Genomic DNA, 14,020 nt, shown 5'->3' on the forward strand with positions numbered 1-14,020 from the left:
CAGTTTACAACAAAGAGCTGTTATCTACTTTGACAAGCTCTAAAGCTGCGCCGCATTAGGGGGAGATTTCTTTTTTCTTCATCTAAACTAGTAATGATTCTGACTCTGTTTTGATTTCTTCTCCTGTTCCGCAGCACCATCTCCAATCACAAATGTGAAAAAAGGGAAAGTCGGCAAAAATAGCATCTCACTCTCTTGGCAGGAGCCAGAACGACCCAATGGCATCATCCTGGAGTATGAAATCAAATATTTTGAAAAGGGTGTGATTGTCCGATTGCAACACTGTTCTAAACTATCTTTGATTTCTGCCTTCTGCCTTCTGTCTTGCTCAGTTAGAATTATCGTATCTGTTCAAAAGGGATGGAGTAATTTTTGTTTGCAACTCCATGTCAAATTAATTATAGTGTGACTGATTAGGAAGCCTTGATGTGTGTGTGTGTGTGTGTGTGTGTGTTTGTGTGCATACTTATTTTCCCTAGTGCATTGCTTCTGTTGAAAAAAAATACATTAAGGTTTCTTGTCAGTTTCATGTTCGGTTTTATTTCACTGAAGTTAAGAAAACTGACAGTGCAATCCTGTGCATGTCTACTCAGAAGTAAGCCCCACGAACTTACTCCTAGGTAAGTGTGTACAGGAATGCAGCTTGATTAACTCTGATTGAGGGATATACGGTAGATCGTATTCTTGTCGCTTTTCCAAAATGTCATGCAGTTATTATTATTAGGCACATTTAAATGTTCAACATCCATCACTAGATGGTTTTGTAATATAATCTTAATAAGCCTAGAGTACAATTAGCTACATCAGAGTGGAGGAACTTTGTAGCTCGGTCTCTCAGACACTGTCCTACAGCATACCAGCTCTGCGTTGACATTTGGGCTCTTCTAGAATTTACTTTGCCCAAGTATTTTAGTTTCAAAACACCAAGTCAGTTACTTCATGCCACTTTTGCTGTTCTCGTTTCCCCTGAAATTAACAAAAAAAACAAAAAAAAAACCAACAACAGCAACACAACATGGGAATTGTAGTATTGTAGTTTGGTGAAGGTGCTGGACTGGCCCAAGACATTTAGGCATCTAAGACAAACCACAAAATGGTGCTTCCCTCCCCGCTAGGGAAGATGTGGTGAGTGAAGATCTATATCAAGAACAAGGAGGGGAATACAGATCTACATCAAGTTATTCAGTTCCTGTGGATCCTGCCACCTGAGGCAGTTGCTTCACCTTGCCTCATGGGTGGGCCGGTCCCAATGCTGAGACTTCTATTTTAGAGATCCCTAAGCTGCCTCCTTCACCACACAGAGCCAGAGCTACAGTCCCTTGGTTTCCTCGGGAAGAAAAGATTGTTCTCAAACTAGTTGTAACTACATGGCACAGATATGCCCAGAGATAGGCAACCTGAAGCCTACTGAGATCATTGAGCTCAGTTACAACTTACTGGGTGTTGAATTGTGTGCATGAAAAATCAAAAACGAGGGTTAGACTTACATGAAACATAAATGAAGGACAGGGGAGAGATCAAGTGAAACAAGCAGACTTTGCCCCCCATCCCCAGGTAGCTTTACTCCAAAACGGAGGACAAAAAATTCAACGACTCAGCCATGCTGTTTAGGAGTTTGCCACCCACTGCTCCACAGCCTGAAATCCTGTGAATTCTTGACAGGGAAGTTTCCCATAGATTTGGGGGCTCTGAATTACCTCCTATTTTTTCCTCGAGCATTGCTAGTACGTTAGGAATACTCTTCCCATCTTCTGCGTTTGTTTTCATTTCTGAACCCTGTTCAGACAGCTAGGAATGCAAAAAGCACTAAACAGCATTTGTGTGCAGACAGTGGTGGTTGTCAGGGGAAAAAAAAGGTGGAATAGACGGGGAGAGTCAGAAATAGGTTCTCTTGGCAGCAGGTGGGGACAGAAGAGGCTGACAGGCTTGAGGGCGCAACATACAGGTAAAATGCATAGGCTAAATCTGTTGCAAACACCTGCTAATATTATGATGTGGGTAACTGCCATTGAGAAGGGAAGGCTTCACATCTTAAGAACACAAAAAAGCTTGCTGGATCATGCCAATGGCCCATCAAGTTCAGCATCCTGTTGGCAAACCAGATACCTGTGGAAAGCACACAAGCAGATTTAGGGGTTCAGGACTCATTTATTTGTTCTTCCAAGGGAAGAGCCTGTTTTCCTTTATAACAACGTCCTATAAAGCACACCAATAAGAGCTGCTGAGCGAACGCTTCGAATAAATGGGCCGGTCAAACGACCTCCGCAGGCCACTTTTGGCCCATGGGCCTTAGGTTGCTGACCCCTGTGCCAAATAATGCTCCTTCCTCAAATGCACTACTGCAAGTTGCAAATGGATGGACGCTCCCCCAGGCAAAAAAAGAGGAGAAAAGGTCAATCAAGGCTTTAGCATATGGAAGTGTGTGTGTGTGTGTGTGTGTGTGTGTGTTATACATGGGGGAGCACTTAAACATGCCCTCCACCAACTGCAGTGTGAGGATATACTGTCCAGAAAGCATTGTGTGATAATAAACCCTAAAGGAATTATATTCTGTGAAGGGCAAAATGCACTTGTATTATTACTGTGCCGTTAAAATTAAATGACAAGCTTTGATTACACAAAATCCTATTGCAATTGTAACCTCTCAAGTCTCATCAAACTAGCAAAGCAACCCATATTATACAAATGTACAGCTTTAAAACCTAACTACCTGTATCTAACTCTCACTTCGAATTTAAAGACGTATAGAAAGGGAGATGATTCCATAGTAACATTAAATTTGACAGACATGTTTCAGCCAAACAATCCCTTTTGACTGCTTAGAAAAGTTTCAAAGCTGCAGGTTCTCATTAAATGAGACCCCTACTTATATTTTAGGGACGCGGGTGGCACTGTGGGTTAAACCACTGTGCTGCTTGGGCTTGCCGATCGAAAGGTCGGCGGTTCGAACCCCGCGACGGGGTGAGCTCCCATTGCTCGGTCCCAGCTCCTACCAACCTAGCAGTTCGAAAGCACGCAGTGCAAGTAGATAAATAGGTACCGCTCTGGCAGGAAGGTAAATGGCGTTTCCGTGCACTGCTCTGGTTTCTCCAGAAGCGGCTTAGTCATGCTGGCCACATGATCCCGAAAGCTGTCTGCGGACAAAGGCGAGATGAGTGCCGCAACCCCAGAGTCGCTCGCCACTTAATTGCCAGGGGTCCCTTTACCTTTACCTATATTTTAAAATACATATCCTTTCAATAATTTTGCTGCTGTAAAGTAAACGTGAATAGGATCCAAGTGTCTTAATTCACCAAAGGTTGAACATGAGGCAGCTGCTAAAATAGCAAATGCCGTGTTAGTCTTTACTGATGTCAACATCATGAGAAGTAATAAGCCCTCTTAAGGTGTTCAGTCTGTGCATGGAAGGCTGAGCTACAGAGATGCACTCACAAGCCCCGTTCTCACCTGTGCTCATTCCATCCCTCATCTTCATGCACTGTGCAGATTTGTCTGAAGGGGGTTTGCAACCATGTTCAACCGAACATGTTTAGATGCCTCCCTGCATTGGGGAACCCCAAATTATCACGAGGAGGCTTCTAATCACATTCAGACAACTTAGAGGGCCCCAGGGGGCAGGTCTGATGTGGAGGTGGTACCTGTGAGGACATTGGGGTAGGTCTTGGATGTGTGCCCCTTGTCCTTCCCCTATCACACTTCAAAATCATAGAATCATAGAGTTGGAAGAGACCCCCAAGGGCCATCCAGTCCAACCCCCTGCCAAACAGGAAACACCATCAAAGCATTCTGACAGATGGCTGTCAAGCCTCTGCTTAAAGACCTCCAAAGAAGGAGACTCCACCACACTCCTTGGCAGCAAATTCCACTGTCAAACAGCTCTTACTGTCAGGAAGTTCTTCCTAATGTTTAGGTGGAATCTTCTTTCTAAATGACCTTAACAGATTAGAGAACTGGGCCAAAGCAAACAAGATGAATTTTAACAGGAAGAAATGTAAAGTACTGCACTTGGGCAATAAAATAAAATAAAAAATGAAAGGCACAAATACTGGATGGGTGACACCTGGCTTGAGAGCAGTACATGTGAAAAGGATCTAGGAGTCTTGGTCGACCACAAACTTGACATGAGTCAACAGTGTGATGCAGCAGATAAAAAAGCCAATGCAGTTCTGGGCCGCATCAATAGGAGTATAGCATCTAGATCAAGGGAAGTAATAGTACCACTGTATTCCACTCTGGTCAGACCTCACCTGGAATACTGTGTCCAGTTCTGGGCACCACAGTTCAAGAAGGATACTGACAAGATGGAACGTGTCCAGAGGAGGGCAACCAAAATGGTCAAAGGCCTGGAAACGTGGTAGGCTCTCCTTCACTGCAGACTTGACAGCCGCCTGCCAAAGATGCTATTGCATCTTGCCCTGAATATGGGGTTGCAGTGGCTGACCTTCAAGCTCCCTTCCAACTCTACCATTCTCACATCTGTTAAATATAAAACTGAGTGTTCGTTTACTCCCCTTCATATACGGAGTGCCGTAGGTGTGACGCTCCTAAGCTTTTATCAACATTTGAGAGATCAAGAGCAAACTCACTTTCTTCATTTCCCCCTTCCATGGTTTGGGGTTATATGTGTGCATCAAGGTTCATTCTTGGTATAAGCTTCCATGTGCATGCACGATTCTTCATGCACACGAAATGCGGCAGCTAGACTGGTGACTGGGAGCGGCCGCCGAGACCACATAACACTGGTCTTGAAAGACCTACATTGGCTCCCAGTACGTTTCCGAGCACAATTCAAAGTGTTGGTGCTGACCTTTAAAGCCCTAAACAGCCTTGGTCCACTATACCTGAAGGAGCGTCTCCACCCCCATCATTCAGCCCAGACACTGAGATCCAGCTCCGAGGGCCTTCTGGCGGTTCCCTCACTGCGAGAAGCCAAGTTACAGGGAACCAGGCAGAGGGCCTTCTAAGTAGTGGCACCTGCCCTGTGGAATGCCCTCCCACCAGATGTCAAAGAGAAAAACAACTACCAGACTTTTAGAAGACATCTGAAGGCAGCCCTGTTTAGGGAAGCTTTTAATGTTTAATAGAATACAGTGGTGCCCCGCTAGACAAAAATAATTCATTCTACGATTTTTTTCGTCTAGCGGGTTTATTATCGTCTAGCGAAGCGGCAATGACAGCCACGCTTTCGCTAGACGAAAAAAAAAAGACGAAAAAATTCATCTTGCGAGGCAGCCCCATAGACTTTTTCGTCTAGCGGGGCAGCCTCCCGCTAGACGAATGCCTTCGTCTAGCGAGTTTTTCGTCTAGCGAGGCATTCGTCTAGCGGGGCACCACTGTATTGAATTTTAATATTCTGTTGGAAGCTGCCCAGAGTGGCTGGGGAAACCCAGCCAGATGGGCATGGTATTAATAATAATAATAATAATAATAATAATAATAATAATAATAATAATTTCAAAAACAAACTTAGTTGGTCTCTAAGGTGCTCGTGGACAATTATTTTACTTTATTTTTTATATATATTTCGACTGTGTCAGACCAACACAGCTACCTACCTGAATCTAGAATCAAGGTTCATGTTAGACTGAGTTCTTTCTTAACCAGGGCTTGAAGCTAGTTTACAGACTCTGGTGAAAGCAGACCAATAGCAGCATAAACTTTTGGCAGATGCAACTTTACACCATGTTTCACACTCAGGAAGGAAGGGAGACAGCAAGCGCGCAGCCTGCTCACAGTCTTTTAAGTGTGGTTAGGAGACCGCAGACATTGTGTTGACAGCAGCCTAGCGTTTCTGCCTCCAAGTTTGTGCCTGCTATTTATAAGATTTCCCTTTCTATGTCTGTGTGTATGTCTGTGTGTGTGCGGGTGTGTGCATTCATGCGTGCGTGCGCCAAAAAAGGATCAAGAGACCAGCTACACTATCATCAAATCCAAGGAAACGAAAATTACCGCAGATGGACTGAAACCTGCTTCAGCATATGTCTTCCAGATCCGAGCGCGGACCGCAGCAGGGTACGGCGGCTTCAGCCGAAGATTTGAGTTTGAAACCAGCCCAGTGTGTAAGTCATTTTAATTACTGTCTGCCCATCTCTCTGTAATGGTTAATAGGAAAGAGCCAGCGGATCAATATCTTTGCAGGGGACACGTCAGCCTCCATCTCCTCCCTCTCCTCCTCTCCCTGTCTCGCCGGAGCCCTTTGTGGCCTTGTGTATTCAGACGCATCATTCATAAGCGTGGTGAGGGAAAGCTTAGCACATATTTCACCGGCTAGTTTCTCACCCAGAATTTCAAACTTGAATCTTCTCTGAAGTCTGAATGCTAAAGAACCTCTTCTTTTATCCTCACCCTCTCCCCCAATATATACTGAAATGTAACAATCTTCTCTCTTACATATTGTTCAGGCCCTTAAAATAAAATAATGTTAATAGGTTGGCTACACATCTGAAGAAGGCAAGTCCCATACTTCCAATACTGCCATAAGCATGGCTCCGTGTACCCTGTGCTAAAACCGTGGTGGACAAACAGAACTTCAAACCTTCCGCAGGTCACATGGCAGAAAACCTGAGTCCTCCCGGCTGTCTGGTTCAATTGTGCCTATATAATGCATGCATTTTATCTCATTCACACATTATATATGGTGTAGGGTTGTTGTTGTTTTGTAAGAAAATGTGTAAATATTTGATGTACATTTGGTGAAGCTATCCTAAAGGGAGATAGCTCATTGGCAGAACAAATGCTTTGGGTTCATTCCTCAGCATCCTCAAGTAGGGCTGGAAAGACTCCTGGCAGGAACCCTAGACAGTTTCTGCCAGTCACTGTAAACCATGGGTAGGCAAACTAAGGCCCGGGGGCAGGATCCGGCCCAATCGCCTTCTAAATCCAGCCCACCAATGGTCCGGGAATCAGCGTGTTTTTACATGAGTAGAATGTGTCCTTTTATTTCAAATGCATCTCTGGGTTATTTGTGGGGCCTGCCCTGTGTTTTTACATGAGCAGAAGGTGTGCTTTTATTTAAAATGCATCTCTGGGTTATTTGTGGGGCAGAGAAATTCGTTCATTTTTTTTTTTCAAAATATACGGTAGTTCGGCCCCCCACAAGGTCTGAGGGACAGTGGACCGCCCCCCTGGTGAAAAAGTTTGCTGACCCCTGCACAGAGCAAGATGGTCCAATGGTTGACTCAGTAGGTGGCTACTTCCTGTGTTCCTCAGAGGTTCTTGAATGTGGGTATAATGGTGGCAAGGGAATATACCAGCTGATCTCAGTACAGTCGTACCTTGGGTTACGTACGCTCTGGGTTACGTACTTTTCGGGTTACGAACTCCGGTAACCCGGAAGCGCAACCCAGAGCGCGCACAATGCGCGGATGCGCAGAAGCGTTCTGCGCAGTTCACGCATGGGCAAACCGCTACTTCCGGGTTTTCCGCGCGCTTGTTCAGGTTGCATACTTTTTGGGTTGCAAACTGTAACCCGGAACCAATTACGTACGCAACCCGGGGTACCACTGTACTGAGGTGTGGCAAGAGATCTGAGTGACTAATCTGGGACGTTCCTAAGAGGAACATTTCCAAATGAACAGCTTTTTAACTGCTCTCCAAATGGGTTTTTTTGTTTGTGCGCATTTTAAAAGGATTGTTATCTTAATTACTCTGTGAACATCTTGCATGGGTAACCAAAAAAGCCACCCACCGAAGACGTTTTTACTACATTGGTTCCTGAATTTACAGCCATTTAAACATCTGAAAATGTAGGCTGCTTTCGCTAAGAGCCTTTAGATTAGGTTTGTACCAGCTTAACTGTCATGGCTTCCCCCCCAAAAACAAACAAAAACATGGGAACCTCATTTGGGAACTCCAGGGGTTTACACGTTGTTGTTTTTTCCTGGGGGAGAAAAAAAAATTACCAGTTTAGATCTGTAATGTAGATATGCTCTGAATCTCTCTATCTGGTTCCCGTTGTATACAAGCAATTTAGGTTGTTCAGAGTCACCCTTCAGACCACAACTGATGACCTTTAAATGTTTTGTTCGACTAGAAGAAAGGGGAGATTGAATGGAATATTTTGTTCTGCAGTTGTATTAAGGAGGAGGGATAGCATGTTACTGTTGACATATCTATTTACTACAAAGGAGGTGTGAAATCTGGGGAAAGGTCTCACCAGTGGCTAATGAGCTTGTTTGATTTAGCGAAATAGTTCTGATTTCCAAAGCACAGCTGGAGCTTTTGAAAGATGCAAGAGAGATCATGCTCTGCAGCTTTTTCCAAGGAGTTGATGGTCTTTCCCTGTTTTCTGCTGGTAAATATATAAACAAAGGCTCCATCCTTCTAAATGAAAATAATGTGTTGTCAAACTGGTTTCTGCTCACTCTGATAGTGGCATGTGGCATGTTGTGAGAGAAATTGTTGTTGTTGTTGTTCAGTCGTTCAGTCGTGTCCGACTCTTCGTGACCCCATGGACCAGAGCACGCCAGGCACCCCTATCCTTCACTGCCTCTTGCAGTTTGGCCAAACTCATGTTAGTAGCTTCGAGAACACTGTCCAACCATCTCATCCTCTGTCGTCCCCTTCTCCTTGTGCCCTCCATCTTTCCCAACATCAGGGTCTTTTCTAGGGAGTCTTCTCTTCTCATGAGGTGAGAGAAATACAACTCAGTATAGACCTGGAGGCTATGATTCCACTTGTGCAAGCATGGAATCAAGTTTCTGGTGCGAATTTTGTTAAAAGGTTTTTCTGGTAGTAATATTTTGAGAAGTGTGATTATGGCCAGGATCCAGAGAACTATGCATCATATTCCAAAGAGATTTCCAGGCCCAGATTTCTCCAGAAGAAGTACCCTCATGACAGAGGGGAAAGGCCGTTTGCACTATAGCATTGGGGAAGTAAGAAATACTCAGAAATTCTGCTTGCTTAGTTCAGTCCAAGCCTCTTGCCTAAGCAACTCTTAGATCCTAGACCACATGCTAGATTTGTTTGCCTATGCCAATGATAGCCAACTTTTCCAACCATAATTTGACTAGGAACAAATGGCATCATATCTTGTCTTCGAAGGGAGACAAGCAGAAACACACCTATTCCATCCATCTTTGGGGAGTTGATTTATTTGTCCTTTATTTGGATTGTTGGCTGCTGATGCTATTTCTAGTGAGGCTTTAATGGAGAGGCAAAAGTTTCTCAGGTAGAAAAAAAAATCCTGGGCACCTCCAGTTAAAGTTCTCAAGAAAGACCCCCAACCATAAATGCAAGGGGCAGCCTTTGCCATTTAGAGCAACTTGATGAGATGGAGACAATATCTGACTCAGTGTAAGGCAACTTGATATGCTGATATATGTTTCACTTATGTTTGATTCACATATATAACTCAACAGTTTCAGGTATAAGATAAGATTTATTTATTGTCATTGTGCGTATATACACAGTATACACAACAACGAAAATCAAACACCCAAAGACCGGATTTACCATACACATTTGCATACAGGTTTTACATATGTGGTATATTATTTGTTGTTGTTGTTCAGTCGTTCAGTCGTGTCCGACTCTTCGTGACCCCATGGACCAGAGCACGCCAGGCACCCCTATCCTCCACTGCCTCCCGCAGTTTGGCCAAACTCATGCCAGTCGCTTCGAGTGGAATATTATAGGCACAATTTTTCTGCATTCACATTTCTTATTTTATACTGCTTTGGGTTGTATGCAACTTCTGCAAATAAACAAAAAGTGTTTAACCACTGTCCTTCATTAGATCAGAAAATTACATATTACGAGGAAGGCTAGGCTACTGCAGAAAACATTGCTATAATGTGGTACCTCTGGTTAAGAACTTAATTCGTTCTGGAGGTCAGTTCTTAACCTGAAACTGTTCTTAACCTGAGGTAACACTTTAGCTAATGGGGCCTCCCACTGCCGCCGCGCCGCCAGTGCACGATTTTGGTTCTCATCCTGAGGTAAAGTTCTTAACCTGAGGTACTACATCCGGGTTAGCGGAGTCTGTAACCTGAAGCATCTGTAACCCGAGGTACCACTGTATTGCTGTCGTCCAAAGTGGAGCCGCAGGGGCGGCCAGCAAGGAGGGGTGTCACCCCCCCCCACTGGCCGCCCCTGTGGCTCCGCCCCGGCAGCGCCGAAAATAGCCCCCCCTTCCAGTGGTGGAGCTCGGCATGGAGGCAAGAGGCGGGCCAGCGAGGTGGGGTGCCACCCCTCGCTGGCCCGCCCCTTGCCTCTTTGCTGAGCTCCGCTGCTGGCTGGCTTGCGGAGCCGGGGCATAGAGAGGGGCAGGCCAGCGAGGAGGGACACCCCTCCTCGCTGGCCCGTCCCTCTCCCTGCCCCAACTTGCGCTCCGCCAAGGGAGCCTGGGCGGTGGATTCGGGAGTCTTTGCAGCCCGCACCCCTTCGTGCAGCGGCTGCTCACGCAGGCACGAGCAGCCGTGACACGAAGTGGCTCCGCCGCCGGGCGCCGGCTTCAGGCGTCTCCCGAATGCGCCGCCCTGCACCCCCAGGGGCGGGGCGTTGCATGCGTCATGACGTCATGATGCACGCACCGCGATGCCCCGCACCCAGGGGTGCCTCTTGGCTTCCCGCCCCCGGCAGCCAAGGGGCTAAGAACGCCCCTGGTTACAAAGAGTTCTGTGTATCAAACAGATTCCCACCCCCACCCCCCCAAAATAGCGTCAGTATACATGCACTAATCTAAAGTTTGGGAGTAAATATACCTAGTTAAAGCATTTCCTTTTTCTATTATGTTAAGTCACTATAATGAATAAAAATGTCCACTCCTTAGCCTATTGGCTAGGTTAAATTTTACTCACCACTAATATTTATGCATTCGTGCCTGTTTAAATTTGTACAATTGACATGTTTATTACATTTCCATAGAATCTCTATTAAGGAAATACTTAGTGACAGGAAGAGAAATTCCTTCGTTTCCCTTTTGAATAGAAATCCATTCTCTCCATTTGTTTTCTAAATTTAAATTTGCCAGCCTTTGATTGTTTCTCTTGAGCTCTTATAATCTACCCTCTCTCTCTCTCTTTTTAATGCTGTCAGTTTTCTCATTTTCATTGCATGTTACCTTTTTTAAAAATGAAATAGATTTTAAAGGAAAGGGAGACAAGAGCCATGGAGTCAATGAGCAATCTATTAATAGAGGAAAGATCTCCATGATGCAAACATTAATGTAATAAAAATGATCTATTTAATGTATTTTATATTGCATTAACCATTAATCATGTCCTATAAGTAGAAGCAAAACCTTATTATAGTGCCAGATAAATCTCTTACTGTGAATTTTGGATACAGTGGAAACGTTTCTAATTCAGAGTAGTTCAGTAATCGTGTTTCAGGTTATTTATAAATAACCTGCTGGCATTTTGACACCATTGGTCTGTTGCCGTCCTGACCTTAAACTTCTGAGCAGAAATACCCATAATAATGTTGTAAAGGTCTATCGTGTAAATCAGAAATGTTGCCTAGATTATTATTTTTTATATGGGAACAGCCAATTCTAATGAAATCTGTCTAAAGCTCCAATCCTATAATCACTTACATGGGAATAAAGCCCTTGGAACACAGTGGAACATATTTCTGAGTAAAAACAAAATAAAATAAAAAATTCCTTGCAGTAGCACCTTAGAGACCAACTGAGTTTGTTCTTGGTATGAGCTTTCGTGTGCATGCACACTTCTTCAGATACACTGAAACGGAAGTCACCAGACCCTTAAATATAGTGAGGGAGTGGAGAGGGGTATTACTCAGAAGAGCGGTGGGAATGGATGATCGGCTGATAGGTGTGGAAAACCTGTTGACGGCTCTTAACAACTGCAATTGGTATTACAGGGAAAGGCAAGGGGTGAGACGGCTAAAGATAGCTTTGTCGTGTATAATGAGATAAGAATCCAATGTCTTTGTTCAGACCAGGTTTCTCCATGGTTTTAAGTTTGGTGATTAGTTGCAATTCAGCCACTTCTCTTTCCAGTCTATTTCTGAAATTTCTTTGTATTAAGACAGCTACTTTGAGATCTTTTATAGAATGTCCTGGGAGATTGAAGTGTTCTCCTGCTGGTTTCTCTGTCTTGTGATTCCTGATATCAGATTTATGTCCATTTATCCTTTGGTGTAGGGTTTGGCCTATTTGTCCAATATAGAGAGCTGAAGGGCACTGTTGGCATTTGATGGCATACACAATGTTGGAAGATGAGCAATTAAATAGTCCTGAGATGGTATGTTTGATGTTGTTGGGGCCAGTAATGGTGTTGTCCGGGTTTATGTGGCAGCAAAGTTGGTATCTGGGTTTATTGCAGGCACTGGTACCAGTGTCCATGTTGAGTCCTGTTGTTGTCTTATTGTGGGTAAGGAGTTGTTTAAGATTGGATGGCTGTCTGTAGGCGATGAAAGGTCTTCCTCCCAGAGCTTGAGAAAGAGAACTGTCATTGTCTAGGAGAGGTTTCTGAGTAGACACACATATTTCTGAGTAGACACACATAGGATTGCACAGTTAAGATGCTTTTCAGTTACAGTATTAATGAACTGCCTTTAGAAAACTCTCAGAAACAAGTAAATGCTGTTACAGTCACCAAATTGAATTGCTTCTGGATTTCTCTTCACTGGGAAAGAATTCTAGTTGGAGCAGAATGTTTTCTTGGGAATCAGAGAGAGAAGTAGAATCTGAAATGGGATTTTTGAGGGCTCCCCATCACAGCAAGGCCTCAGCGAAACTTGTTGATAACTGCCTCTTGGAATTGCATTCCTCCCAAGAGAATAAAACTGTCTCTAAATCTGCAGCGCTAATTAGAACTTTAATGGACAGTTTGCAATGTATCTGCATCCGTCCAATCGTTACGAAAGCATAACTATTGACTATCGTTTAGTTCCATGCTGCTCAACTGATGATTTACTGATCAAATACCGTGTTTCATTTTTTCATATCACACTAAGCCAAAGAATGGCTTGCCCCAAATGTGTGAGTTCTGGGAGAGGAGATAGTGACTTCTGCACTACCTGGGGCTAAGCCGTAGTTTGGCTGAGTGTGTCTCCCCAAATCCGGCTCATGGTTTGTCTCACTCCGGACAAACCACAAGTGGTAAATCAAGAACAGACCTTGGTTATAGCTCCTGGTTAGTCTGGAGCAACATAAGACACAAGTCCAGGTTTGGACAGCATTTTAAGCCAAATCCATAGCTGTCACCCCTCCCTGCTGTTCCCCACTGCTATATACATAGCTGTCAACCCTCCTTGCTGTTTCCCAATGTTATATTATACAACGAGCTGTAAGAATTGCAGAAAGGGTAATTGGTGTTAGCTTGCCTTCAATAGAGACAATTTATGCTACCCGAGTTAGGAAGAGAGCAGAGAGCATTGTAGCAGATCCTTTACATCCCGGTCATCATCTGCTTGATTTACTTCCATCTGGACGTCGCTACAGGACTTCATATACAAAATCGGCCAGGCACAAGAATAGTTTTTTCTCTTGTGCCATCAAATTGTTAAATTCGTAGTTCTATAGCTGAAGGGGAGGTAAATTATGGGTTTTGTTTCTTTGCTTCTTTGTATTGTGAGAGGAACAGTGTCTGTATGTTTACATTGCAATGTAGCCGAAACAAATTCCTAGTATGTTGGAAAATAATAAATTATTCCTATTCCTATAATAAGGGAATTTCCCGCAAAAAAAGGAGAAAGGTTGACAGCTATGGCCAAATCATAGCTTAACTCGGGGTAGTGTGCCATGACTCAGGGTCTCATTTCTGGGAACCTCCACATTCACACAAAGCCATGGTTTGGCTTAGTATTACAGCAAATCAGGTCTCTGTGTACACAAAACTTAAAAGTTTGAACAAATGGAGTTTGAACTTTATAGTTTGAACCAATGGGGTTGCCATCAAACTTCACCTGAAGTTAAATTTCTAGGCAAATTAGGAAGTTCCTGCTTTGAGAGGAAATGCAAAGAGTTGCATTGCAAAGTTTCTCTGGCAAGCAGGGCGGCGTCCGCACAACCTCTACAACAGGCAAAATACAACTTGCACAAAACCAC

The 14,020-nt window shown here is 44.1% G+C and overlaps 1 protein-coding gene across 4 annotated transcripts in view; it reads left to right on the forward strand.

Moving 5' to 3' along the window:
* EPHA5 (EPH receptor A5) overlaps positions 1–14,020 on the forward strand; it is a 243,530-nt gene that overhangs the window by 183,988 nt on the left and 45,522 nt on the right. For all 4 annotated transcript variants that reach the window (XM_033169275.1, XM_033169278.1, XM_033169276.1 and 1 more), the window contains 2 exons: positions 135–260; positions 5,901–6,059. In XM_033169275.1, the coding sequence (XP_033025166.1) occupies positions 135–260; positions 5,901–6,059 (285 nt within the window). The remainder of the gene's footprint in view (positions 1–134; positions 261–5,900; positions 6,060–14,020) is intronic.

The sequence above is a fragment of the Lacerta agilis genome, chromosome 14 (assembly GCF_009819535.1).
Source record: "Lacerta agilis isolate rLacAgi1 chromosome 14, rLacAgi1.pri, whole genome shotgun sequence".
NCBI lineage: Eukaryota > Metazoa > Chordata > Lepidosauria > Squamata > Lacertidae > Lacerta > Lacerta agilis.